This window comes from Tetrao urogallus (genome assembly GCF_951394365.1).
Source record: "Tetrao urogallus genome assembly, chromosome: 1".
Taxonomy (NCBI): Eukaryota; Metazoa; Chordata; class Aves; order Galliformes; family Phasianidae; genus Tetrao; species Tetrao urogallus.
Window position 1 is genome coordinate 154,104,663 of NC_136813.1, and position 26,553 is coordinate 154,131,215.

General features: G+C 38.0%; 1 protein-coding gene across 1 annotated transcript in view; it reads right to left on the bottom strand.

The window, feature by feature from the left end:
- Positions 1-26,553, bottom strand: part of ACSS3 (acyl-CoA synthetase short chain family member 3) — a gene marked incomplete at both ends in the record, with an annotated part of 75,833 nt that overhangs the window by 18,950 nt on the left and 30,330 nt on the right. Inside the window, 2 exons of the mRNA XM_079542448.1 lie at positions 15,276-15,379; positions 22,169-22,320. Coding sequence (XP_079398574.1) covers positions 15,276-15,379; positions 22,169-22,320 — 256 coding nt within the window. The remainder of the gene's footprint in view (positions 1-15,275; positions 15,380-22,168; positions 22,321-26,553) is intronic.

Here is a 26,553-nt window from a genome sequence, read left to right on the forward strand (position 1 = left end):
CCACAAAAGGCAAGTAGGTCTGCAATTCCTGCTGCAGAGCTAACACAAAATACCTTCCTCACACAGCATGAATATCCCCTGGTATGCCTACACCTTCCTAATTATCCTCACTGTTAGGCAGCTACAAAGCCCTCCCTTCTCACTTACCTTTTTTTTTTTTCCTCTTAAGAAAGCTCAATTTCACATGATGCAGTTATACTACAAGAGTTATTAAAGAAAGAGGAATAAAGAACAATTAAGTCATACAGTAGAGTTTAAGTGTAAAGAAAGACCAGCTGTTATCCTTCTCTTCTCTGTAAGAAAAAAATATAGAGAAATTTCTTTTAAATGTTTCTGCAACTCTGAGCTGGAGGAAAAAATAATAAAAGTGTCTAAGTGGCTGTAAATATTACCAGCAACACAGCATGGTACCAGCACTATAAAAATGTTGCAACTCTCAGGTCACTTGACCTGGAATTCACAACCCACATCAAGCTCAAGCTTCAGCACAACTAAGCAGGTTTGTATTGACCTCTGTATTTATCTCTGATCACACGGCCAAAGATATTCTCAGTTCTCTTGCATTAGAGGTCACTACAGTTGTTTTTGCTGTGGATTTTCTCAGGTCCCACAGTATTCCTCAGCCATTTCAGAAGTTCTTTAATGACCATTCAATTCCTATAAGAACAAGAACAAAACTGCCATGTGTTTCTGTAATTTTAAGTTGTCAGTAGGTAGCTGAAAATCACATAGGTAGCATTAAAATCACATAGTAAACCTAGGGCCTAAATTCAACTGTGGAACAACCCTCAATGCCAACACAGGTAGGCTAAAAAGTTGACTTGGTTGTTTCACATTTCTATTGGTCTGTTTTTTCACAAAATGCACATTTCCCGCACAAGCACTGATCCTGTTTTTTTCCTTCCAAAAAGCTGCAATTACAGAGGTGACACATCAGCAAGATCTAAAGTAGCCAGTCAATGATCATGCTTAAGAGAAACCCACAATTTATTCAGCTGTTTCAGAGCTCTATTTTCTGCTCAGTACTGGGTAAGCTGTTGACCTCAACTTCTTTCCTCTCTTCCTGAAATAAGAAGGAAGAATATATTCCTCAGTGTACAGTGAACTGGAAAATGAAGTAGAGGGGCCAGTTTATTTTTTGACAGCATTAGAAGGAAAGGAAGACTCCTAAGTGTCGTTCTTTATATACTGTATGCCAGGAACTAAAAACCATACTGTAACAGAGTAGGTGAGAAAGACATTCTATAACCAAAGCACAGTAATTAGATTCACTGCTGAGAAGGATCAGCGTACCCCTGTGAACCAGTAAGATTTAACACAGCTCAGGAATTGACAAACATTTCAAACTGCAGAGCTCTCAATCAGAGAACCCTGGGGAGAAAGGGAGAATCTGTGAAATTTCTGAAAATCAGTTTAGATTTGCTTGGCTCTCTAGTACACTGCTAATGAAAGCTATGTGAACTAAATGGAAATCACTGTCATATTACACTGTCTGCACTTCTGCTTTTTTGGAAAACAGCGAATAGAACTGCACGTAAGTCCATTTATTCTAAACAAGAATCACAAGTTCTAAAACTTTCTCAATAGGTCTTTATAATTGCTGCTATGTCTTCTATTGTCTTCTCAATTACCAGTGGAAATACATCATTTTCATATTTGCCAGTGCTCTAATCTCTCTGCTGTGCATTCAATTCCCACGCCTGAATTAAGTATTTCTATACACAAGAAAAAAAAAAAGGTTTGTTGGTGTTTAGGCCAGACACTAATTAAGAAAAGACAACCCAGAAGTACCCACTCTTTGTGTTAGGTTCACAGTTTCTGAATGCTAAACATTCCCTTACAAAGTAGAAGCACCAAGGAATACTGTCAAAAAAGCATAGCATGGATCTCTGCGCTGTACATTTCTTGGGAAATCAAAGTGTATCTTTCAAACTGGATGCTGGATTGAAATATCAATTTCCCAAACCCATCAGAAAACAGCAACTGCTTTCCAGGAGAGTGTTTTTCATCAAGGAAAAAGCAACCTGACTTCAAAGTGGAACTGAATTGATAGTCCTGCTGAAAAAAAATCAATGTTGTTCAAAAGAAAACAGAAAAATAACTACTGATGAGGAATCTTCCGTATCAGATACGTATAATACAAGTACTGGATGCTTTTTTTTTTTTTTTTTTTTAATATTTCCAATAAACAATGCTGCTTAAAAGTCTTTGGTTTAAATTAAATTTGGGTCAACTCACAAGTTACAAAACATAGATCAGAAAGTAAAATTCAGCAGGAGGCTGAAGAAGGATAACACTTGTCAAATGAGCATTACGTTCTACCCACCTCTTAAACCAGGCTTCAAAATAGACAGATACCCATCACTTGTTTATACTTGCAGATTCTCTGAAAGTAATGTGCAGTGTCTTGACAGATTTCTAGTGCCGAAATCTTTAGAGAATTGCATATTTCCAGTGTTACAAATAGAACAGCTGATCTGTCTTCCAATCTGTCTTTTCAACACACATTTAAAGACCAAATCTTCTACTCTCTATGCAAGTAAGTCAGCAATCCTCTGGCTGAAGCAGGCTTTTGAGGAGGACTGGACCATAAAACCAATTTCCTTTTTGCATAACACCTTATAATGTGACAATGAAACAGCTATTTAGAAGAGAAACGTTTCACAACTAGCGTGTAACTACATTCAACATCTGCTTTGAATTATAATGGAGGAAATGTATCTACCTCTGAGAATAATGAAAAGCACTTTACTGAAATTCGAAAGACAGAATCACTGAGAGATGGTCTTAAAATCATAGCTGTTAAAGTGTCCCAAGTTCCTCATTACGTTTTTGTTTTCAGCATAGGGGCTGATCTAAAGAAATTCACTTAAATTTCGAAGATGTGACTCTTCATTTTATCCCACTCCACACGTACATAAAAGACCTAAAGAGATCTCAGTATTACTGAGTTATATTGGACGGCTAATGGATAGTCTTATACAGGCATTTCTGTTGCATTTGTGTCTCTGACAGCTAATCTTACATTAAACAAAGTGCTGCAGATGCAGAAACAAAGAGTGCTTACAAGTACTAAGGGAAGTTTGTATGGGTACACCTGACTTCTTTCATAATAATGGTTCCATCTTCCCCATGCCTGCTTTGAAGAAGCCAAGCTCTGCCAAGTGATGCAGAGGTACAGCTATTAAGTTCTGTGCCCAAAGTTGTCTTACTCATTTGCAGTGCACGTTCAAGTTCAAACAAAACAGTATTTAACTCACAACTTTCAAGGTAAAAAATGTACTGTACATCTTACAGTGCTGATACATTACAACTCCTAAACTGTGTCTCACGTTCCCGAACACAATATATTGTCATACTGCCGAAAGATTTTATTCTCTGGAGGATGAACTTAGGGAAAATACACTGCATTCTGACATTTGAGTTTGGGCGACACTAAGTGACTAACGTAAGGCTACCTGGTTTGGTTTGTTAGGCTGCAAGAGAGAGATGATGAAGCATGCAGAAGAGGTGAGGACCTCTTATAGAGCAGGAGACAAAAGAAAGGGAAGCAACTGCCATACATCAACGCATGAACAAACACAATACGTATAATGAACTAAATTCTTACTGCAGCAGTGTTTTCAGCCATTTCAGCCATTCTTCTGGCAAATTTGTCATTTTTACCAGACAGATGCTAGCACTTAAAATCTACCTCACAGCACACCACACTGTTTCCGTATAATAAAAACAAACCTAATGTGTCATAAAAATATGTACTGGAGAGGAATATGACTCAAGGGGCAGATCATCAAATATCCAGGTTCTTCATCCTTAAGCATCCGATTCTGCAAAAATATCAGCATCTCACGTGATTCTTCATTAGTAAAATCTAAGCAAATTTCCACATCTGCAACTCATTAGCAGTAAGTGGCTTCACTCACAACTTGTAATTAAGCATGGTTAAGTCGTAACAGATTCTAGATAGCCATGCTGCAGGACTTGTAGCCCAAACACTACTTCAATCTTATGCTTATTGCTCTTTGAAATGAATTTCAGATACTCTTTGTACAGCTGAGTCCCTGCTGAAAGGGACTCAAAGACATCAACTGCCAAGAAGTTTTCTTCATTTTTTCTCTAGAAGAGATACATTCCCTGCAGAGCTTCAGGTCAATGCTTGAGATATGATGAAGCATTCATGTACATATATGTACCAAGTAAAACAGGTTTGGGGGCATTTAGCTACAAATAATCTAATCCTAATTAGTCATCAGCATTAAAAGAAGGAGATGACACCAGGTTACTCTTATCCCAAAACAATTAAAAAAAAAAAAAAAAAAAAAAAAGATGTTCACAGGTTGAAAGATCCCAACCAAGCATGATGTGATGCTGGGTTGTCAGCTGTAAGACTGACAAGTACACAGAACAGATGCATCCATATTGTCCATGCACACTCACATGCAATGATTTTAACCACCTTCTAATAGTAAAAACTAGTGTAAATTACTTTTTCAGATTTCTGATAATTATATAATGAAATTCTGGATTCCTTTTACCCTCTCTCATTTTGTGTTACCCTGCCATTAAATGAAATAGAATTTAAAGACAAAACTTGTTTTTATTTATAGAAATCTTAATCTTTCCCAATGTATTTAGCTGTGTACTGTAGCAAATTATAACAGAAATGAGAAAAGTCACAGGAGAAGAACAATAACTGAAGAATCTGGAGAACTGTAAACTGTAAGGATACCCTGATTCAGTTTTACCAAGAGTCAGAAATACAGCATGAACTTAACTTCAGTTCACACCTCATGCACAACAAGGTTAGACTAAAGACAGCGATCTGTCATCTTGAACTGTGAAAGGCTTTGCTGTCTGCTACTGAAGCTTCAAAACTCAGTTGTGCATCATTTTGCATTTAATTTCAACTGTATTTTGGGGAGTATGATGGATGCAGCAGATAAACTCCTAAACTGTGATAGAAATTAGAATTTATTTCTCCTCCATCTGTCTGTACTCTTAACTTATTCCTTGTGAATTAAATGCATACAGAATCATCGCAATACATATCAACTACACACAGAATGTCAAAATATGGTGAGTAGTAGGGGTCTATCTTAAATCAAAATGCACAAGAAATATTGTATTTTAGGTGTGGTACACAAGTTATACGTAAAGTAAAGATCTGTATAATTATCCTTTTCCATAAGGAGTTTTTCCAATGTCATACTAGAATGAGCAAAGCTAAGGTGAAGTACATACACAGTAAAGCACCTGGAAAGGAAAATCCAGCTAAGACTTTTTTGCTCTAACTTCAGAGACACAGCCATACTGAAAGCACGATCTTCCCATCAGGTTGCTGGCCATTTAGACTACATTCATTTCGCTGATCAGAATGGACAATTTCTTACCTTGTGGTGGAATGGCTGTAAAACATGTTTGATTATCCTACTATTACTCTACAAAACAGAGGGTAACACTTCCATAAGTCAACAGTAACCCCTGTGGAAAACCAACAGTGTTGTTTATCTCGTAGAAGTAAAATTAAATCCAAGTTGTGTTAATCCACTGTGTTGATTTGTATGTAGAAACCTAAAAACTTTGCTTAATTTTTACTTTCTCTACTCAAACTATCATGTATAAAACACCAGAAAGTTTCATGGAAAAAAGACACAAATAGGAAATTAACCCATTTCTAGAAGGGCAACTAAAGAAAACTGGAAGATCTGTTAATTAAAGAGACAGTCCAGCACAAATTTTCACAGTAAAACCAGTGCCTAGCACAAAAAATTTGCAAAATTTTGCAAATTGCAAAAATTGTAAAATTTTTTTCTGGTTATGGCAACTTGCTGTTCATTATTCACTTCCATATGAAGTTTTCTTTATTCTTTTTATTCCTTATTGTACAGTAACATCAAGGATGCTTAATCAACAGCACAGCCATACTTGACAGGCACTATAGAAAAAGAGATTACTCCCTGAAAAGCAGCAAACACAAAAGAGAGAATAGACAATGTAGCAGCCATATTCATATTTGTTTTAATTATCCAACACATGAAGAAGGCTGACTTTGCAACTTAAGTGCACAACTGGGCAATCAATTGCAGAGTTGACGTGAACTGATTCAAATACACATCAGTGCAGATCACTGAAAAATAGTCTCGTTATCATTCTTCTATTGTTGTCATGTCTGTACATTCCACCTTTCCTTTTTCCAGCACAAACTGCTTTTATATGGAACTGGATGACCGAATGGTTAGGATAGCTCCTATGTGACACTGCTCTCTGTGCAGCCACATGTATGCTAGGTGTGGTCTAAAAGAAGGGATGCAAACATTGCCAGAGATAAGCTTTTCTTTGCACTTTGCAGTTACCATTCATTATACCACACACACAGCTACACAGAGCCAAGCTATGTCTTCTAGCATATTCATATGATTCATAACAGGATCATAACTACCAAATAACTACCATCTCCCCCACAGTCCTACATTTAGTCTAATCTGTAGCTTAGGATATTACTTTACATTTGAAATGTCAAATGCAACACAGGTACGCATTTAAGTGCTTTCACTAAGTGAGCCATTTCTCTGGAGCAGAGCTTTCGCAACAATTAGCTTTCCCAAAGTTCATGTAGGTAGTTATCTCCTTGGTTTCACTTCATATCCGATTGCAACCTCCAGCTGTGCTGATGAATGCCTCCCACCCCAGCTGGGAGGCAATTCCCAACCTTTATAAGTGAATATAGTATTATATTCCATGTTGCTTTAAATAAAATACGTATTTTTTAATGAACAAGGAGGCATTCCCATATTACATATGCACATATACAGTGCTGAGAATGACAGCTTCAAGATTGTTCCCACAATCTGGGAATTATCACATTAGTATTAACTGTGGAAGCATCATAACACCTGTACAACAGTAGCTATGTGCAGTGAGCCAGAAGGAGAATACTTCTCCCATTTCTTGCAAATGTACAGAGCAGAAGAAAACTAAAACTTTTTGAAAATCTGAAGCCTGTTTCTCAAAAAAACCTCCATTTTGTTTCTAATTTTCTTCTGAATTGCCTGAAGTTTTAAGGCTTATTTTTAGAATTTCAGGTCAGATGAAAAACAAGCAAATTTTCCAGTATTTTCTAAATGCTTCAAAGCACTTGTGGGCATAATGCATCTATTACCATGAATATATATTACACTTGTGAAGGCCAAATATTTCTTGTATGGCAATTCCATTGTCACATCCAATCCATTCATTTAAATACAAAATCAAACCTCCAAAACAGTAAAACTCCCTCAAGGTTTCCTTGCCCAATTCTTTTTTTTTTTTTTTTTTTTTTTTTTGCCAATCCAAATATAGAACACATTTATGAACTGTGATGTGTGAGGTACTGTATATATATATATAAAAGTCCTCTAAAGATATCAAAGCACATCCAAAGTGTCTGGAACGGTTAGCTATATTTACTAATTAGCTTACTTAAAGCTTAGTAGATGATGAAAATTATTAAAGTCTTCCAAAGGAAGAAATAACTTTAGTTATCTAGAACTGGCAGGATAGTTACAAAGCACCAGATATTTATGCATTCATTCCGTAAAAACATCAGGCTCCCTTGCCTCCAAACAGTAATTTGTAATGCACATTTTATAATTTGCCAATAGCAAAATGACAGGGTTTTTGGTCTTGTTTTGAAGATGTCAGACAGCATATCTAAAAATGTCAGGAAATGTAATGAAATATAATATACTTTCAGATTAAAAATGAATTTCAGATTTTTATTTTCTTCCTAATGCAAAATTGTAACTGATAACATGATGAAATACTAAGAGATACATGGAGATTATAAAAAGTAATTACACATATCAGTGCTAACCGTTTCCTGTTTGATCATTTGGGGAAATCTTAATATATTGTACGCATAGTAATACTACCAACATGGAGAAATCAGATAAAATCACCACTGTGAAATTCAAAGCTATTTTTTTTTTTACATCAGGGTTTAACGTTTAAGAAACTCCTCTCCCTGCCTTCACTAGACAGCCTCAGATCTCACAAAATGCACAGGATTCATGCAGCTTACTTCTAGCATTCCTGTTCTCAAATCATCAGGAAAAAAAAAAGTCATCTACTGTACACTAATGAGGGCTTTATTCCCTGAGCAGCAAAAAAAAGCAGTTGCCATGCAACAAGAACAATCAGCAACCTGTAACATCTTCACTCACATATAAACTGGAGATGCTGTCACAGCTGGTCGCTTTCAGGCATTTGAGACTACACTATTCTCACTTAACATATCTTCTAAGGGTGTCTCCACTTCTTCATCCATCCAGTGCACGCTAAACATTGTTCATGGATGAGCTCTGTAACTTAAAGACTGCCTTACAGTTCTTCTATTTGCAATCATTTCAACCATATAAATAAATTTTAGAAAGGAGAAAAACACATATGTTTCATTCATATTAATGCATGCCCACTGACTGCACGTGGAAAGACAATTTGAAGTGATTAAGATTAATAAACACTGAGAAACTGGCGTAAAATGGAACAGCAAAGCTTAATATATAGTTTCTAGTTATTTTAAATTAGAAAGTGTCAGTGTGCATAAGACGTAAAGATGAGATTGTGTATCAGACAGCACATTTGATACAGAATTTCTGTCAACTCAGAAGAGGTGCTGACCAGTGGGAAGAGAACAGCCAGGAGGAGGAGAGAGGCTTCCAAGCAATTTAAAAAAAAGAAACCACAAAGGTGCATGCTTGTGTTTTTCTAATAGAAGGATACAATCCAGGAAACTATAACTGGGAACTACAAGCCAGTCAGTCTCACCTCTGTCACCAGAATGAACAGCTTGCTCTAGATGCCATCTCCAAGCAATTGGAAGAGAAAAAGGTCATCAGCAATAGTCAGCATGGATTCACCAAGGGAAAATCACAATCAACCTGGTAGCCTTCTTGATGGCATCACCAAGATGGGAGGAGAGAGCAGAGGATGTCATCTACCTTGGCTTCAGCAAGGCTTCTGATACCATCTCCCACAACATCCTGACAATGAAACTGAGAAAGTGTGGGACAGATGAGTGGATGGTGGGGTGGGTTGAGAACTGATATGGTAGTGCTTGACAGTGCAGAGTTTGGTTGGAGACCTATGCCTACCGGTGTTCAACAGGGGTTGGTGCTGGGTCCGGTCTTGTTCAGTATCTTCATCAATGACTTTGATGAAGGGATAGTGCCATAGTGTTCACCCTCAGCAAGTACGCCAATGATACGAAGCTGGGAAGAATGGCTGACACACCAGAAGCCTGCGCTTGCCATTTAGTGAGACCTGGACAGACTGGAGAGCTGGGCAGCAAGAAACCAGATGAGGTTTAACAAAAGCAAGTGTAGAGTCTTGCACCTGGGAAGGAGTAACCATGAGTATGAGTACAGGCTGGGACATGACCTGCTGGAGAGGAGCTCTGTGGAGAAGGACCTGGTGGTCCTGGTGGATGACAAACTGGCAATGAGCCAGCAGTGTGCCCTGGTGGCCAAGAAGGCCCATGGGATCCTGGGGTGCATTAAAAGGAACGTGGCCAGCAGGTCAAGGGAGGTGATACTCTACCCTGGTCAGGCCTCACTTTGAGTACTGTGCATAGTTCTTGGACTCCTCAGAACAAAAAAAAAAGACAGGAATCTTCTGGATAGAGTCCAGCAGAGGGTCTCAAAGATGATAAAGGGCCTGAAGCATCTCCCCTATGAGGAAAGGTTGAGCAAACTGGGTCTGTTCTGCCTTGAATAAAGATGACTCATAGGAGATCTTACTACTGTTCATAAATATCTCAAGTGTGGGAGTCAAAGGGACATGGCCAATCTCTTTTCAACCGTCTGTGGGGATGGGACAAGAGGAAACAGCCATAAACTTGAACATAAGTTCTGCACCAATACGTGAAGGAACTTCTTCAGAGTAAGGGTGACAGAACACTGGAACAGGATGCCCAGGCGGGTTGTGGATTTTCCTTCTCTGGAAATATTCAAAACCCGCCTGTACATTGACCTGTGCAGCCTGCTGTACAGAGCCTGCTTTGCTGGGAGGTTGGACGCAAAAGATCTCTAGAGGTCCCCTTCTAACCCCTACAGACCTGTGATCACCTGCTTACTAGCTAACCACACCCAACCTGTAATCAGTTCCATAAATAAAACCGGAAGTGTTTTGGTTTTGTTTTGTTCCCCCCCCCGTTTTAAATCCAAGCCACAACACTTCTTCCCTTCACTGAACCAGTACTGTTTTGCAGCCTGGGATGCACGTGTGGATTCTGGTCTCCTATGTTCTTTGATGGAGAGCAGTTGCTTCCTCTCTCCCCCTCCACATTTGAGTGGTAATATTACTAAAATACTGAGAAAAAGAGGCACCAAGTGCTTTTCACAAGTTGGCTTCTCCAAAACAATATATACCAAATTACCTGGCTCATTAGAAAATAAATCCCAACTTAAACCCATATCACTTCCTGAAATTGCATTAAATTACAATAGAACAAGTACTCTTAATAAAACAATACAAACCTCTATACAGAGATGTTAAGAACAGCCACATTTCTTCTTTTTCACTACGTGAACACCTGTTACAAGCCCAGTCATCCAGAACATGATACTCTTAAGGCCTCTGCAGCTCAGGGATGAATAGCTTTCTGCACGGTAAATTCCACTTTTAAACAACTGCTCTGTAGAATACCAGTTTCCGTCAAAAGAAAAATACGATCCCAGTCTACAAGCTACAAACATCTCTAAAAAGCAAAAACTGCATCTGCAATGAGGTACCAATACCTTAAAACAACAGCCTGAACTCTGAATGCCACCTCTTTCATTTGTGTTCTGCTTTGGCTCCATAACTCCACAATTGCATCTCTGGCTATTAAAAAAAATAATCTAAGAATTGACTCTTGCTATAAAGAAAACAGCTACTCTTTAATTTACCTTTCGCTCTAAAAAAATCTCATCATGTTAAGGAACTCAATGGACTAGAAAGGAAATCTGTACAGTTGAGATTCATACAAAACATATGACTGAAAAACAAAACGTGGAATCCAATTGTCAAGTGTGGGGAAACAAAGTCTTTATAGACAAGGTTATGGAGCTGAAGAGCAGTTCTGTAGTGAAAACCTAGAGATTACCTCACAGAACTCAGCTGCAAAACCCACCTTTCTGGAAACTCACAGTAAGATTTTGCACGGTGTTGCCAAGACAACGCAATGGAAACTGAAGACAGGGGACCAGAACATGCTGCCTGGAGATGTTAATAAACTCTTCTCCTTAAATGACTGTGGTAGGAAATAATTCATCAAAATATACTGCAGTGAGAATAGTTAACGATGATTCATATTTTTTATACTGAAGACAATGGTGTAATTGTTTTGTTTGTATAGTCCTAATAAAATACCAATGAAACTACTATGCCTATGAAATTACATAATAACATCTATTAAAAAAAAAAATAATACCAACAGGGCAGTTGCATGCTTTAGAGAGAATACACACAGAAGAAACAAGATCAATATTAGAATGGCCTGGGTTGAAAAGGACCTCGAAGATCATCTAGTTTCAACCCCCCTGCAGTAGGCAGGGTCACCAGCCACTACATCAGGATGTCCAGATCCACATCCAGGCCGGCAGAAGCGATAGAGGAAATTAAGCATGCTACAGAATTTCAGGAATTCCTGACAGAGTACCCAAAATCTCATTACAGCATACACACAATAACTTCAGCACACATAACGCAGCAAGCATTAAGTGATTTCTGTCATAACCCCCCACTGTAGACACCCATTCCCTGTTGGATAAAGCAGCTTATTTCTCTGAAATAATCTTCTCATATTTCTGCCTGTTAGTGAGTTTATGGTCAGGACAGTTAAGGTAACTGCATCCTAAAATGAAATATCCAACCTGAACCTTCTACACTTGTGTGCTCACTAACTTAGATCCCCATTGTATAAGTACACAACAACAACAACAACATTGAAACAAGTCTCTTGAGCGGGATTTTACACACTTCAGATTTTATACCTGAATTTTTAGGTTCGGTTGTCTTTCAACTGAGTTTTCCCATATGTCCTCAGAGTATCAAAACATTTTTGTCTAAAAATCAATAGGAAAAAAGCCTCTTCGCATCCTGTATTTATTATGAAGTAATGAAAATCTAGATTGCTAACATCTGAAAATCTCAAAGATGATGTGGAAGACTTACTTTATTTATTTCTACTACAAATACTGAATAACTACCATGAAAGCAGCTAGGAAAGTTTAACAGAAGTTTTCAGAGTCTGTGCTTCCACAGCTCTTCACTCTCTCACTGTTTTTTTCTTTTCAAATTCAAAGCTAGATCCAAAATGAAGGTAACCTAAACTCGCCTTTCACTGTTTATTTAGCACTCTCCGAAGAATATGACAGTGGGTACTACCTACGCTACATTATTTATTTTATTTCAATTCAATTTGGCAAAGTTCCTGGTGATGTATTTAGCTGGAAAACTGAAACACAGCAACTGCATCATTTCGTTAAAACATCAGTCCACAAAGAGACTTACAACGAGGTCTGAAATGGTCTGTTTCCCTTCACTAATATTCAAAATATCACAAAACAGGTCCTTATGGCAGGTGAACTTATTTCTGAGCAGGAAAAATTGTTTTCTAACACTGAATTTGCAGTGGCTTCCTGACTAGCTTAGCGCAAGACACTTGTCTCTCTCAATTTAATGTCTGCCAGATAGGAATAATTTTACTTCTCCAGCGTGTTGAAAGAATTAGCGTGCTTGCATTTGCACAATTACTTTGAAGATGAAAATGGCTACTTGAATGCTGTGTCATTTTATATAAATAAGCAAAACGCACCTGTGTAAATCCAAAACAAGATTTTTCTCTCCTTACGTATAGATGAGCACAGGATCTGAAAGTACTGTTTTTCCCATCCATTGCCATGTCTCCAAAGACCCAGTGTTTAGCAGTCCTTACTTCCTCAAACCCCACCTGCCACTTGCAGATCCTGTGACATACCTTTCACATCTTTTATGATGTCCTCACTACAGTTGCAACACAAAAATTCGAATTAAAAAAAAAAATGTTATTGATGAAGGCATATTGACACAAATCAAAGATGTTATCAGTTACGTTTTACTGATCTAACCACTTGAAGTCCCCTAATTAAAGCCTTCTTCCCTTTCAATGCACTGTTTGAATTCACAATAATTTCATGTACTCCATATATATTCCCGAGGCAAAAATCAAAGAAAACTACATTCATTTTTCTGTCCATACTCATCTAATTCTAACTCAGTGCACAGTAAACAAGCCAATTGCTTTGAAGAAACATCATTAAGATGAAACAAGTAAACATTTTACATCCCCTTTTCTCTTTTTTATAATAGCATTTCAAACTTTTATTTCTGGTCACTGATTTCTGTCTCCTGAATCTATAGAGATTCAGTCACTTCTCAGTTCTGCAAAGCTGATTTCTTTCCTACTTTTTTCAGTCATAAGGAAGAAATTACTCCATCTAACAAGAAACACTAGCAATTCAGTTCCTCTTCACCATCTTCTGCTCTAGCCTCAGTTGAGTCAGTGACTAATACAAAATTGCAAAAACAAGACTATGGCATTCAATAAGATGTCAAAATTTCCTCACAGTTCTATGATGCTCCTGCTTTAAAAGAAAACAGATTCAAAAAAAAAAACAACCATCAAATCTGGGAATATGTAAGGATTTGCTGGATTGTTAAAGGTCAAAAGAATTTTCACATATATAAATAGGTCAGTGGCTTTCAGCTTGGGTTTAACAAAACAGCAGCAGTACCCCCAGGTCCAATTTAATCAAAATAAAAAGTAATTTGTAAAATTTAATATTTTTACTGTGAAATAAATATTGCTATTAAAAAGAGTTTTTAAAAACTTACTATCTCTACATAAAATACAGTTAATTGTCTTGACCTCTTCCTGCTACAAGTAACTAAGATTTTTATTTCTGTGCTTTTGTTATTTTTTTTATCTTTTAGAAACATTTCAGAAAATGCTTACTTCTGAGATTTGAATACCTGTCATCAGCCTCCCTGTAAAGCCTGACTTTGTTTCTAGATACGATGTATTTTCTCTTTCCGTCCTAGTTCCAGAAGTTCTCTCTTCAGACAAGCTTGTCTTTGGCTCAGCTTGCAGCACAGGGGGACTGCATGCTGCTAAGCTTCTCAAAGGTGACTCTTGAGGAACAATCAGCTCTCTTGTACCTCTAAACCATCTGGATCAGATTCCCAGTGGACACTGCTAGCTAGCTGCCTGAAAAGCCTCGAGTCTGCACTCTTGAACTCCAAGTAGGCAACTCTGCTGACCTTCTTCCTCATTACACCAGAAGTACAGAACTCAACTATTTCATGACCACTGTAGGCAAGATGGCCACCTACTATCACCTCTACCACAGGATCTTCCCTATTCTCAAACAACAGATCCAGTAGGGCTCCTTTCCTATTTAGATCACCAAGTACATGTGACAAATTTATCTTCAACACGGTTTGGGAATTTCCAGCCTTACTTGTGTAAGTACGCTCTTCCCAGTTTATGACTGAGGAGTTGAAATCTCCCATAAGCACAAGAGCAACCAATCCAGAAATCTCTCCTTACTGCCTACTGTCTTATTCTGCCTTATTGCTCATCTGTGTCGCTGTTCTGGATGAGTGATAGTAGACACCCTCAACAACATTTGCGTTGCTATTCATACCCTTAATCCTCACCAAGTGGCTCTCTACCATGACACCCCTAACTACAAGGCTGTACAGTCTAATCCTTCCCTTAAGTACAGTGCAGCACCTCCACCTCCCCTGTCCCGACTATTCCTCCTGACCAGCCAACATCCTAGTACTCCATTCATTTGGTTTTAATTACACAAGATGCGCAAATAAAAAAAAGAACAACTTAAACCTGAAAGCTTCTCCAAATACAAACTCTTTTATTATAAAGTAATCACACATGCTAACATAAAATTACACCTGGAAAAACACTGAAACGATAACTAAAAAAAAAAACAAAAAAAAACAACCCACAGGATCCAGATACCTTTGTTCTTCTGCAGTTGTTAAAAAGTCTGAAATCATATTTCAATTAAAAAAACAAACAAACAACCCACATTTCCACATTTTGATGTTAAATTAATCCAATTTTTTTGTTTGTATTCAGAGTTAGTCCCGACCCTATAAATGGAAACACATAGCTGATCTACCCGCAGACTCAAGAACAAGGTCAGAAAACATCTCATCACCATATTTTACTAACTGTAGTTTAAAATACTCACCAGTTTGCCACCAGTGGTCCAAGACAGGTACCTTGAAGACTTTTTTTGACCATTCCAGCGTGCCCACATCACAGTGTTCACCAGCTACAAACAGCATCCTGAACCTTTAAATAATAGTAAAAAAAATATATATATATATATATATATATATATATATAAAAAAAATGCATCTTGATCTGGACAGGAAAGTAACACAAAAATTAATTCAATTAATTCAGTAAACATTTGTTGTCTGTGTCCCTGATAAAGAAAAAAAGGGAGGGAAGTCTCTTACTCTTCATATGATGAAATGATGGATGTACTCAATCCCACCGAGTAACAAATGAAATCCTGCAATACTAATTTATGCAATCTGACATATCATGTGAAAGAAGCTTTATTTTCAAAATTCAGAGATCTTGGTAGGTTAGCGACAGCCAACAGTAAATGGAAGCAAGGAATATTTAAATAATTTATACACAAATCTAGGTAGATATCCCATCAGCAAAACAAAAAACACAAAATACAAAAAAAGAGATATCAGAAATTAGCGAAGAAATAAGAAGTAATACAAAATACCTGTAGCATAACTCTTAGCTTTAAGTTCTTAACAATGTTCCATTTAAATAGATCTTAACGTTTTGTGAGTTATCTTCTTATATGCCTTCAGAAATGAGTTTGGTAGAGAAAAAACAGCAGCTAAATACCTTTTCCTATACAGACAGAGACTACTTACATATAAGTAAAAAAATAAATCATGTAATCCTACAAGACAACGATGATCTCAGAATAACGCTATTGGAATTCAGCCTATTTGGCTGGATACTCTGATGCAACTCTGGCAGAAAATAAATGCAACACCTGGAAGTCAAGACAGGTGCAGAGCATTTGCACACCACTAAATCAGGCAGTGCTACATACCTGGGCAATAGCCCCCCCCTCCCAGTCTTAATCATCATCTTTCATCAAATTTTGCCACACTGCTGTCCTTCACTAAGCCCTACAAATTGATTTCATGCTTTGTTTAGTATGATAAGGTCCTCTGTCAACTGTAGCTTTCTTAAATATGACTATTACTACATAGAATCAGGACATTACAGTACATCACTGCAAACTGCACGTTTTGACCTTTACAAGATTGGCACAGCAACTTTATTCCTTTTGTGGAAGATTTTTTGCATTTCTGATTTCGTAATAAGCAACTTAAAATCATGTTAACTTGCATTTAAACTTGCGGATACTCACAACGCTGGCCAAAGATCGTCGTCTTATAAAAAGTTACAAAAGTAAAGAATGATTTATTATCTTGCTCTCACACTCCTTGGAAAAAGAAGGCAGGGATATCTGGTCTCCAAACCCCATGTTTGAGAGAATTGTCCGAAAGCTGCTTGAACCCCAGCATCTTTGGGCCACAGAGCAGAGCTCAGCGCTGCCCCTCCGCTCCCTGCAAGGAGCTGGAGCGCCATCAGGCCTCCCCTCAGCTCTGGACTGAACCAACCAAGGGACCCCAACTGCTCCTCACACAGCTTATCCTCCACACCCTTCTCCACCTTTGCTGCCCTCCTCTGGGCACTAATAGTTTTACATCATTATATTGCGGTATTCTGAACTGCATACAGTGCTAAAGGTGTGGCTAGAAATAAGAATTCAGCACTCTCAAAGCTGAAGATAATTTCTGGAAAAGGTACAGAGTAAGCAGGTGGGTTAACAGCAAGCTTTTAACTTGCTGTCAAGCTTGGAAGTCAAACCCCCGCTGCTGTGTCAGACTGAATAGTTAACATTTGAGAAGGAGTTTGTCTCCTTGTCATATCCTCATATAGGACAGGGCAGAAAGCAAGTTCTTTTTCAAGCAAACTGGAGGTCTTAGTACTACAGTTTTACATGACTAAGCATATGTCCACTGCTAGGACAGATGTGTATATAGACCATGTCTAAGAATATGGATGTCTGATCACAGTAGGGGGGTGGTCTTTTCCTTGATGTCCAATTGTACTGTGTAGGTGAACTGGAGGACACTCACACATAGAGAAAGCAGAAGTCCTTAAACTGATTTCATGGAAGTCTGACACTGTGCTAGTCAAAATTCCTGCTGAAAGGCACAGTCTTTCAAATCTTTTTATTAAATGCACCAAGACTGGAAGTTACTATGGAACATCAAGCAATATAAAGACAAAAAACAGATAAAACCTCAAAGCAAATGTGTAAGCAAGCAGATTTCACATCGAGGAAGCGTAGTGTTTTCTGTACTTGTAAATCTGCATCATTTTGGCAAACTGCTTTCTGAGCACATCTCCCATATTAGAAGGTGATGATTTAATGAGTGTGTGCCCAATTAGAATCCTGAATGTATTTTCTTTGAAAGCACAAGCTACTGCCGATAATTACAGTTAATAGCTGTTGAGCTGAAACAGTTAAAAATTTATGATAGCGAAGAACAAAATACTGAATAAATAAAACCCACAGATACTTTCTGGAAAGCTTTTTGAGACTCATGTTTCATGCAGTCATTTCTCCTAAGTCAAGTGTCATGCAGGACACTTCTCCTAAGCACTGCTCAATTTACATGGTATTGAATGTTCAGTAAATAGGCCTACTAAACACAGAATTTCAGCTCAGATGTAAAAATTTAACTTATGAGTGTATTAACTTTATAATAAATGCCCTTGCTTTAAAAACAGCGCTAGCAATAGGCCAAGCACTCAAGGATTTGTCTAAAAACTTAAGACAGCATGTTACACCTTAAGCCAGAACCAGAACTCCTCCTTTTGAACCCCTAGCTTTAATAATCAGGCCTGTTTCCACAGGCTCTAGAGCAATCCCATGTTGTGGGAAGAACTGGGACTAGCATTTGGACAACTTACCATACAAACCCATCAAAGAGAATACAAGAGCAAAGTGCTATAAGCCTAACAAAGCATAAGAGCTATGGACTTACAGAATCATAGAATTATTTTCTCCTTTCAAACAGTATAACAAGAGAGAGGGCAACGATTATAAAATGTCCCACTGTGAACAATTTTTTAACAATCCACTTAAAACTTCAAAGCATGTCAATGCACCTATTATTGCAATCATTCACCACTGCAATGCAGTTAATGGAGTAGAAAGATCTTAAAACCTCTCCATTAAGTAAGTATGTCCTACGTTGTCACTCAGAAAAATCAAGATTTTAGGCCCTATTAGTCCAGTGGAGTGGATATGAAGTGCTACCTCATGCAGGGGACAGATGAGCATTAGTGGTCCTGTCACAATCTAAGTAATTCAAAACAGCATGCACATCTTGGTGTCACTCCAAGCACAAAGAAATCACATATCAAAACCACTATCCCAAAGCAGGAGCGTTCACATGAGTAATAATCTCAGCTAAACTCTTCTGGATTAAAAGATTGTAGAAGTGCTTTTAAGTCTGGAATGCATATGCCAGTTTTTCCTGGCAAAGCAAAACCCTGCATCACATTAAATAAACTTGCATCACATTAAATATACTTGTCCTTACTAAAAAGTGAGGAAGGTTAATTTACAGTTCTACATATATTTTATTCACCTCCTTTTTCTCCACTGATATCCTTGCCCATTCCCCTCCCCAACGATATTTTACCCTGTTCAGGAGAATTCAAGCACTTGATGTTTGGGTGGCCAAGTCAGAGACACAGAATACAAAAGCAGCTCAGCTCCTTTTCCAAGTACAGGTGAAAGGGAGCTCCACAAAAGCTTTTTAAGAACTCTACTAAAGACTTCATGAGAAATAGCCATACATGATCGACAGTAGCACAAAGTAGGTGGTAGCAAACAGCACTCAGTAAAGTACTCCAATTGTCCTAGATTCTGAGCTTTAAACACATCTCCAGCAGCATGTGCGAGTCATGAATTTTGTGAGAAAGAATTTCTAACAGCTCTGAATTTGCTAATTTAATTTCCCATCCCCTTGTTCCTGTGTTTTGAGAGAGAAACTAGCAGTTACTAATCAACTTCAGATTTGCTATTTCTGAATGGATTTTATGTAGCCAGTCTCGTGTTTCTTCTTTAAACAATCACATTAATATCTGGTATCAAACAAACATGCTTCAGTCTCCAGAATCTCTTGATATAATAAAATGACAGAATGCTCACAATTAATCTAAAGCAAAGAACACCAAGTAGGCTATGGAACAGGAGCTACAAATTACTACTGCTCATATTTTAATCTGTTGAACTGTTACCCAATTTCATGTATAGCTGTCAGTTGTTAATCATTTGGAAATTAGACCTAACCAAATCATAGAAATCAAGTCAATTGAAAGATGGATTGTGATTCCAAATAGTTCAATGCTACGGAGTTACCTCATGAAGATGTTAACTGACCCAAAAGCCAACCAGAATACACACAGGTACTTGCTGGTCATAGAATTTGGGTTGATTTTCAAACACAACAACAGGCAGCAGTACGATCGGATGGACTGCTTAGCAGCTCTGTGTGTTATCAAAAACCTGGTCTTTAAAAGACACCACAGAGATAAGTGGTTGAATAGGGCTTTTATCTCACAGTCCAGCAAATCAAAAATCTCTTCTGCTGTTTAACATAATCCATGTTTAAGACATAAGTGATGTTTTGTCTCAAAGGGAAATATTAATTTAAGATTCCAAAAGCCAATATGGAATTTGAATAAAGCACGCTATAAGCTTTGGAACATACAACATAATTTAGTTGGAAGTGACGCAAACAGTATCAGTTTTTAACAGGGATTTATATACTTTATTTCAGTTCAGAAGAACAGAACTCTGGTTACCGTTCTATTTACTCCTGTAAATCAAGTACTCCTTTGTGTACTGGAAGCTGGCATTGCCTACCTTCTCCACATCTTATCAGGAAGTTCTTTTTAAATAGGATTTTAAAACAAAAACACCTTCACCCACAGTGTATTTTAGTATAAGTTCTCAGGAACCAAATGCACCATGATGGAACCCTCTTTCAAGAATACATTTCTGGCCATATGATATTGAGTTTCTAGAATAAGTAGGGATATTTTATCCCAGACGGCAGAAAGACATTCCACTTTACATCTTTATACAAAGTAATATGGATAATGAAGTTTCATAGCATATGAAGTAGATGTGTATGAAGTAAACATAAGACAGATTTCAAACTGAAAGGAAATCCTCTTGACCTTCAATGGAAAAGTCCATCCAAGAAAGGAGATTGTAGTCATTTATTGGACCCTATTTCTGAAGAACTGCAGTTTTCACACATAGTCAAGTAGTTAAGAGTCACAACTAGACTTTACGGAAAGATAATTCTTGCCAGCACTGAAAGAGAGGCATGCTGAAGACTGTCAACCTTACAGCACCATGCTAGTAGTCAGAGAACTGTCATTGATGCTGACTTTTTACCCGTAGGTGAAAAGGAGCTTGGACTTTATATCTAACTGACTTAAGACAATTCAAGAAAATACTACATTCTAAATGCTGCTCTAGAGGAGAAATGATTTAACAGGGAATGATATGGCCCAAAGCTGAATTAATTATGAGCAGAATCAAACTGCACTCAAATGGAGAAGCTCATTAACTAAGCACTGAACAGGAATGACAAAAATACCTTTTTAACATCTGGGACAGCTGATATCAGCAAGGGGACTCTTATTTGCCTAGAATTCTTTGGCAAGAAAATTCAGCAACTTACACAGCAGTAGCATAGCAGATTTTCTACTCAATTATTACTCTAATTATATGGACTGGCTCATTTTAGTCGCCACCTAAAGAAGTACTGAGGAATGGCAGTTAAATTTTCTAGCATGTGAGCCACCTTCTTACTATGAAACATCAAAGAAGAATAGGGCTTTAGGGTCTCAAAAGCTTTGTTCCTCATTTCATGGAAGGGAAACAATTGATGATAGCACTTAAAAGAGATGGAAGAAAACTTGTAATGAATACCTCAGGAATAAATCCAGCTTACTGATACATAAAACTTTTCAGAGTAATTAAGAAAGTGAAGGTACAATTCAGCTATGCAGCTTCTCTTCTTCCTTTACTCTTCGGACAACTGTGATAGAAGGTGCTCCCATGACTGAATACTGCCTAGCATCTCACATGGCCTTCATCTGATGATGAGTAAATGATTCAACTCCAAGATCAGATGTCATCCAAAACCACACATTCTTAACGTTTGCTGTATGATACTTAGCCTCATTTGTAGAATTACTGAACAATCACAGGTACATGAAGTCAACATGCGAAGCATTTTAACTACATAACGTTAATAATGTATTTTAATCATAAAATGATAAAACCTCTCCAACAGCAGTACTTTAGTGGCTTAGATTGAGTATTCAAAATTAATAGAAGACTTTGACCTTAATCTCCCTATGCTTCAGCTTCCCCATCTGCAAAACACGGCTAATACCACTCTCTCATCTCACAAGGGATTTATAAGGATGAACTCACTCACAGTTTTGAAGCATAGAGGTAGCACAGCAATAAACACTTCAAAAGACAGTATGAAATAGCAGTACATAACTGTAATCAGAAATTAAATAATGGAAAGATAAGATATTGACTAGCTTCTGATTAAATGAACACTGAAGATCCTGTGCACTCAGTGAAGTGGGAGATCGTATGGGAAAATGGTACACGATCATGTAATCCAAGACTGTATTGCAGGGTATAAGAACAGTGGAGTAAAACTCAGTAAGCAACCTTAATTCACTAAGAATTCTTAATCTTAGAGTCATCTTTTTAATGGTAATTAAAGTCATACTTTTAATAGCTCATCTCTCCTCCAAACAATCAACAGAAATTCACAACCAAATGCGTACACCTGATTTGTCAAGACCACATTGGAATTCTGCTATACAGAGGTGGATAAAGCCCCAAACATTGCTATTCTTAGTTTATCCAGTATGTTTCTGTAAGAAACTGCTTCCACTGTATCCTTAGTTCACCTTTTTAGAGAGTACTGCTTTCCCAGGGCTGCCTCAGGGTCCTGCTGACGGATTGCTCTAATTGCAGTTGGTGAAGTAAAGAAGGCAGCTACTTCATGCTCTGCTAGCACGCGGAAATAGGCACCAGCATCTGGTGTTCCCACAGGCTTCCCCTATGGAGAGAATAATTTAAAATGTCACAGGATAAAAATACATAATTCCTTGACAGTTCAAGGCTTGCACATGTAACAGTAGTGGTAGCACAGCAACAGAACTAATTTCAAATAAGACTTTAAAGCAGAATTTGTTAAAAATAACAATACTGTATGTGCATTAACTTGAAAAAATAAATTTCATAAGCTTTGGGCACAATCTCTTAAACGAGTACAGGATACACCAGCTGCTACTGAGAAAAACAGGACAAACTGACAAGCAAATGAAAAGACAGCCCAAATAGCTGTTGTTACACTGGCATCAGAGGGAGTCATCTCTACATCTATCCTTATTGTGAGACAGGCTGTTAAAACACTGAGTCTCACTGGAGAACAAGTCTCTGGATGCAGTGGCATTTCAGCTATATCCCCCACGCACAGAACTACCTGTCATAACACCAACTTGTTGTTACCTAGAAATTTTCTCTTATTTCTGGAGAAATCCCCATTCAGCTGCTCACAACTGGCTTCTGGGCATCTTTGTGCTGCTGCTGCAAATGAAGACCAGAGAGAAGCCAAATACCCTTTACTGCGTTAGTCTGATATCAGACTATGGTATGTATTTTGGGGGAGTGAGTTAGGGTTTGGAAAACTAAACATTGGTTTTAGCTACAGGGCATAGTCAGGAAAACTGTAAACAGAAGTAATTGGAAGTGACAAATTGTCCACTGGTAAATAATAACAAAAAAATAATAAAAATAGTTTTCTATGGTGTTCCAAATATAAAGCATACAAACAATATAGGAGAGACATGCTTTTCATATTGCAAAACCCAGTTTCATCATTGTTTTATGCAAACAGCCATCAATATAAAGAAGGCTTCACCACTGAAAAAAAATCACCAACTTCACTGCAGTTCACCAGTCATAAAATAAATTCATACCTCCACACTACCTGTGTAAATGCAAACTTGGAGTGCGTCCTTAACAAGTGTCATTCACATTCATGTATTTCATTACAGGCACAATTTTGTATTCTTAGCCAGCCACAGGCAGTACAGTCTTGACATCTGCCACCAGCTTTCAAGAAATTAGATATACTTTTTCATTTAAAACAGCAGATTTGCAAGAAGACAAACACAATATGAGAGATTGATAGGTCTAGTGAAAAAAGTAACACTCAAAACTCTAATACCTCAATTTGTGAAGGTACGGAAAGAACACAGGCACGTGCATACCTTGAAGAATTTGCTAAATCTGCTACCTTTATTCCAGTAAGAAAGCACTAGTAACACAGTAAATCCTTTTACAGAAGGGCACACAGATCAAGTTTGTTGCCCATCCCATCAATGAAAGCCACCCCTGCTATGATGCAGCCTCTCAGGAATTTGTCCTTTCCGCGCTCCCAAATTCTCTCCCCATTGCAAACTCTTCCATGGCACGGGTGAGAAGCTGCAAGAGTGCTGCCAGATTTCAAGGCTTCAGGGTGACTGAGGCTGGCTGTATCCCACTGGTTTTGCTGCCCTACAGTGAACTACCACTATGAGAGTGCTGCTGAGGAAGCAGAGGATGTTTATAGGAGGAAAAAAGCAAGAAAAATCAGAAGATAAAACTGAGCCTTCTTCTAAAGAGTAGAAGAGATGATGAGAAGCAAACAGAGAATAAGCAAAACACACCCAGGGAATCATCAATGACAAAATCTCTGTTTTTCTAACAGCCCGTTCGAGCTTCCAAAAACGGCGTGCAAAAGAATGATATTATCTTACTGAAAAAATAAGTCCTTTTTTCATTTCATGTTAACAGTTCCCAAAGAAAAATAAAAGATTTTTTTTGTCCTTAAGCCTTCTCCTTCCACACATCTTCAGTGCAGCTTTCATATATTCATTCAAATGTTCATCAACATTTGTTGAGGAACCCCTTTATTCAAGTTCATGTCTTCTCCATATAGCACTCGGTTGCAGATCTGCAGGTCTATTATCTGCTTAGAAGTTCAACCCACGTCACTAACACAACTAGTCTTAGACTGCTACGTTCCAAATGTCCATACACATCTCATTAACTAATTATGCAAATGAAGTAGTAACATTTGTAATTAACTCAGACAGAAAAAAAAAAATACAAAGACTAACTGCTGGGCGACATGAGATTGGTTATTCTGCCAATAATAACATAGTCTGTAATTTTAAAGCAAGTGTAAACTTCCAGAGCTCCTAAGAGCTCAGTTTCTGGCCTCAAGCACCCAACTGCCTCCTATGAGTTTGGCTGCAGGGGCTTAAGGTCAGGCACGCTATGGCCTGACCTTGAGCGCTGGGATGACAGCAAAGCTGTGAGCAGTTTATGCTCATGCCCTCTCCCCTGATAGCCACTTGAGCCTTGCTGCAGCTGGGCTCAGGCCCATACCTTGCACCTCCAGCAAGTTCTACCTGTTCCAGATCCTGACTTGAGGTTTAGAGAAGTGCGATTCTCCACAGATAAAACAAGAGCCTCATAAGGAAAGGAATAGGAAATTCCCCTGATAGCCAGTAAGACATAATTACCAATAAGGAAACAAAACGGTCATTTAGGGGGAAAAAAAAAAAAAAAAAAAAAACTGGCCTGGCTATGAATTTTCTTACTGATTCTGCAGAAAAAGCTCTCCAGTGCCTTGGCAGCTGGTAACAGCTTAGCAAATGCATAAACAAAAATTGACATAGGCAAAACAAATCTGAGACTGCAAATTAATTTCAGAGCACAAAAACCTACAAATAAAATTGCCAAAGAGAATTTTCATTTATCATACAAAAATTGTGAGCACCGCAAGATGCCACGAGAGGCTTATTACCACATATAATTTTGACTTTTTAAAAAGTAAGCATTATAAAAAAAAATAAAGCAGAGGGTAATTGAATTCAGAATATAGTGACATATTGCTGAGTCAATTGAAGAGTGTTAGCAAATGAGATGCTTCCATCAGATTTGCTGGCATCATTTCAAGACAAACTGTTCAGTATTTGTATCAATACTGCAGATGAAAATTTATTTTAAAAATTGCTGTCAATAAAAACTGGGTGACAGGAACCAAGATGACAGTGATGAAGAATAAGGCAGTCAGAAAGAGAGTGATCTGCCTCACCTGATTTCAGAAGTGCAACAGGCACTTCTTTTACCTAAGAGGATTCACATAGAAAAGACTTTCTTTTAATAACCTACCAAGAGACTCTGAGAAAGATAGACAGATAGGAATGTCTTTCTTTCTGGAAGTACCTAGTTTGAGCATGTAATTTATCAAATGTCTACTAACTGAGCAGTCATTCTCAGGAAGAATGTGTTGATGGATAATGTGCGATTATGAACGAAGATTCACAGGCAGCAAAAATGATCAAGGGGATAAAAAATTTTCCTGTGGAGAAAGTCAGCAGCCATTGGGATGGATTACTTGAGGAAAAAAAGACACTTGAGAGTTATAATAAAGTACCCAACTCCACATCAATAACAGCTCAGCAATCCCCTTTCTGCCATACTGCTAACAATAAGGGGCTACTCAAAGATAAATTCCAACTTATGAGGAGAAAATTCTCTCAGTGCAGTGAATATTATACATGGAACTCATTGTCACTAAAACCCGTTGATACCAGATGTGTCAGGATTCAAAAGGAAACATTCTGAGGAATTTCTCCTGCTGCTACTGGCCCTGTTACCAAACCCCCAGTAAGGATCTGATACATCCTACTGAATTCCTTCCACAATTATAATCAATACGGGTGTTGATAGAGAGATGACAGAAGCAGCAGAACTCCAGATACAGAGCTTTGTAAGCTGATGGTAATGGCTGGAAATGCCCCAACACAGCTAAGAAACATGCTAGATGACAGTAAGTGTAATCCTGGGCTCCTCCGTTGCTGCTGCTGTGTAGGCCGTAGATTTGTTGTAACAGCAGTGACTAGAAGAAGCCCCGTAAGAGCTCTGAGGAAGAGGTTCCCCAGGCACAGCAACATTCATTCCGCTTTCACTTTGTGTGGGACTATAGGTCCCTCTGTCCTAGACCACTGAAATCAAGTTCTTACTTGATTTCAGAGCTCCATGACAGGTATGGTCAACATCCTCTCTCTCATCTTAATTCCAAGTCCACAGATACACTCTGGGAAAACAGAAAAGTTGCTTACAGCTTGGGATACAACGCGCACAAGCAACCCAGAGTGGGCTGAGAGGCTTCAAGGAGCTTCTTTGTACCTAAAGCTTGTCATGCCTTAAAGAAAAACAATCCAGGACAGATTAA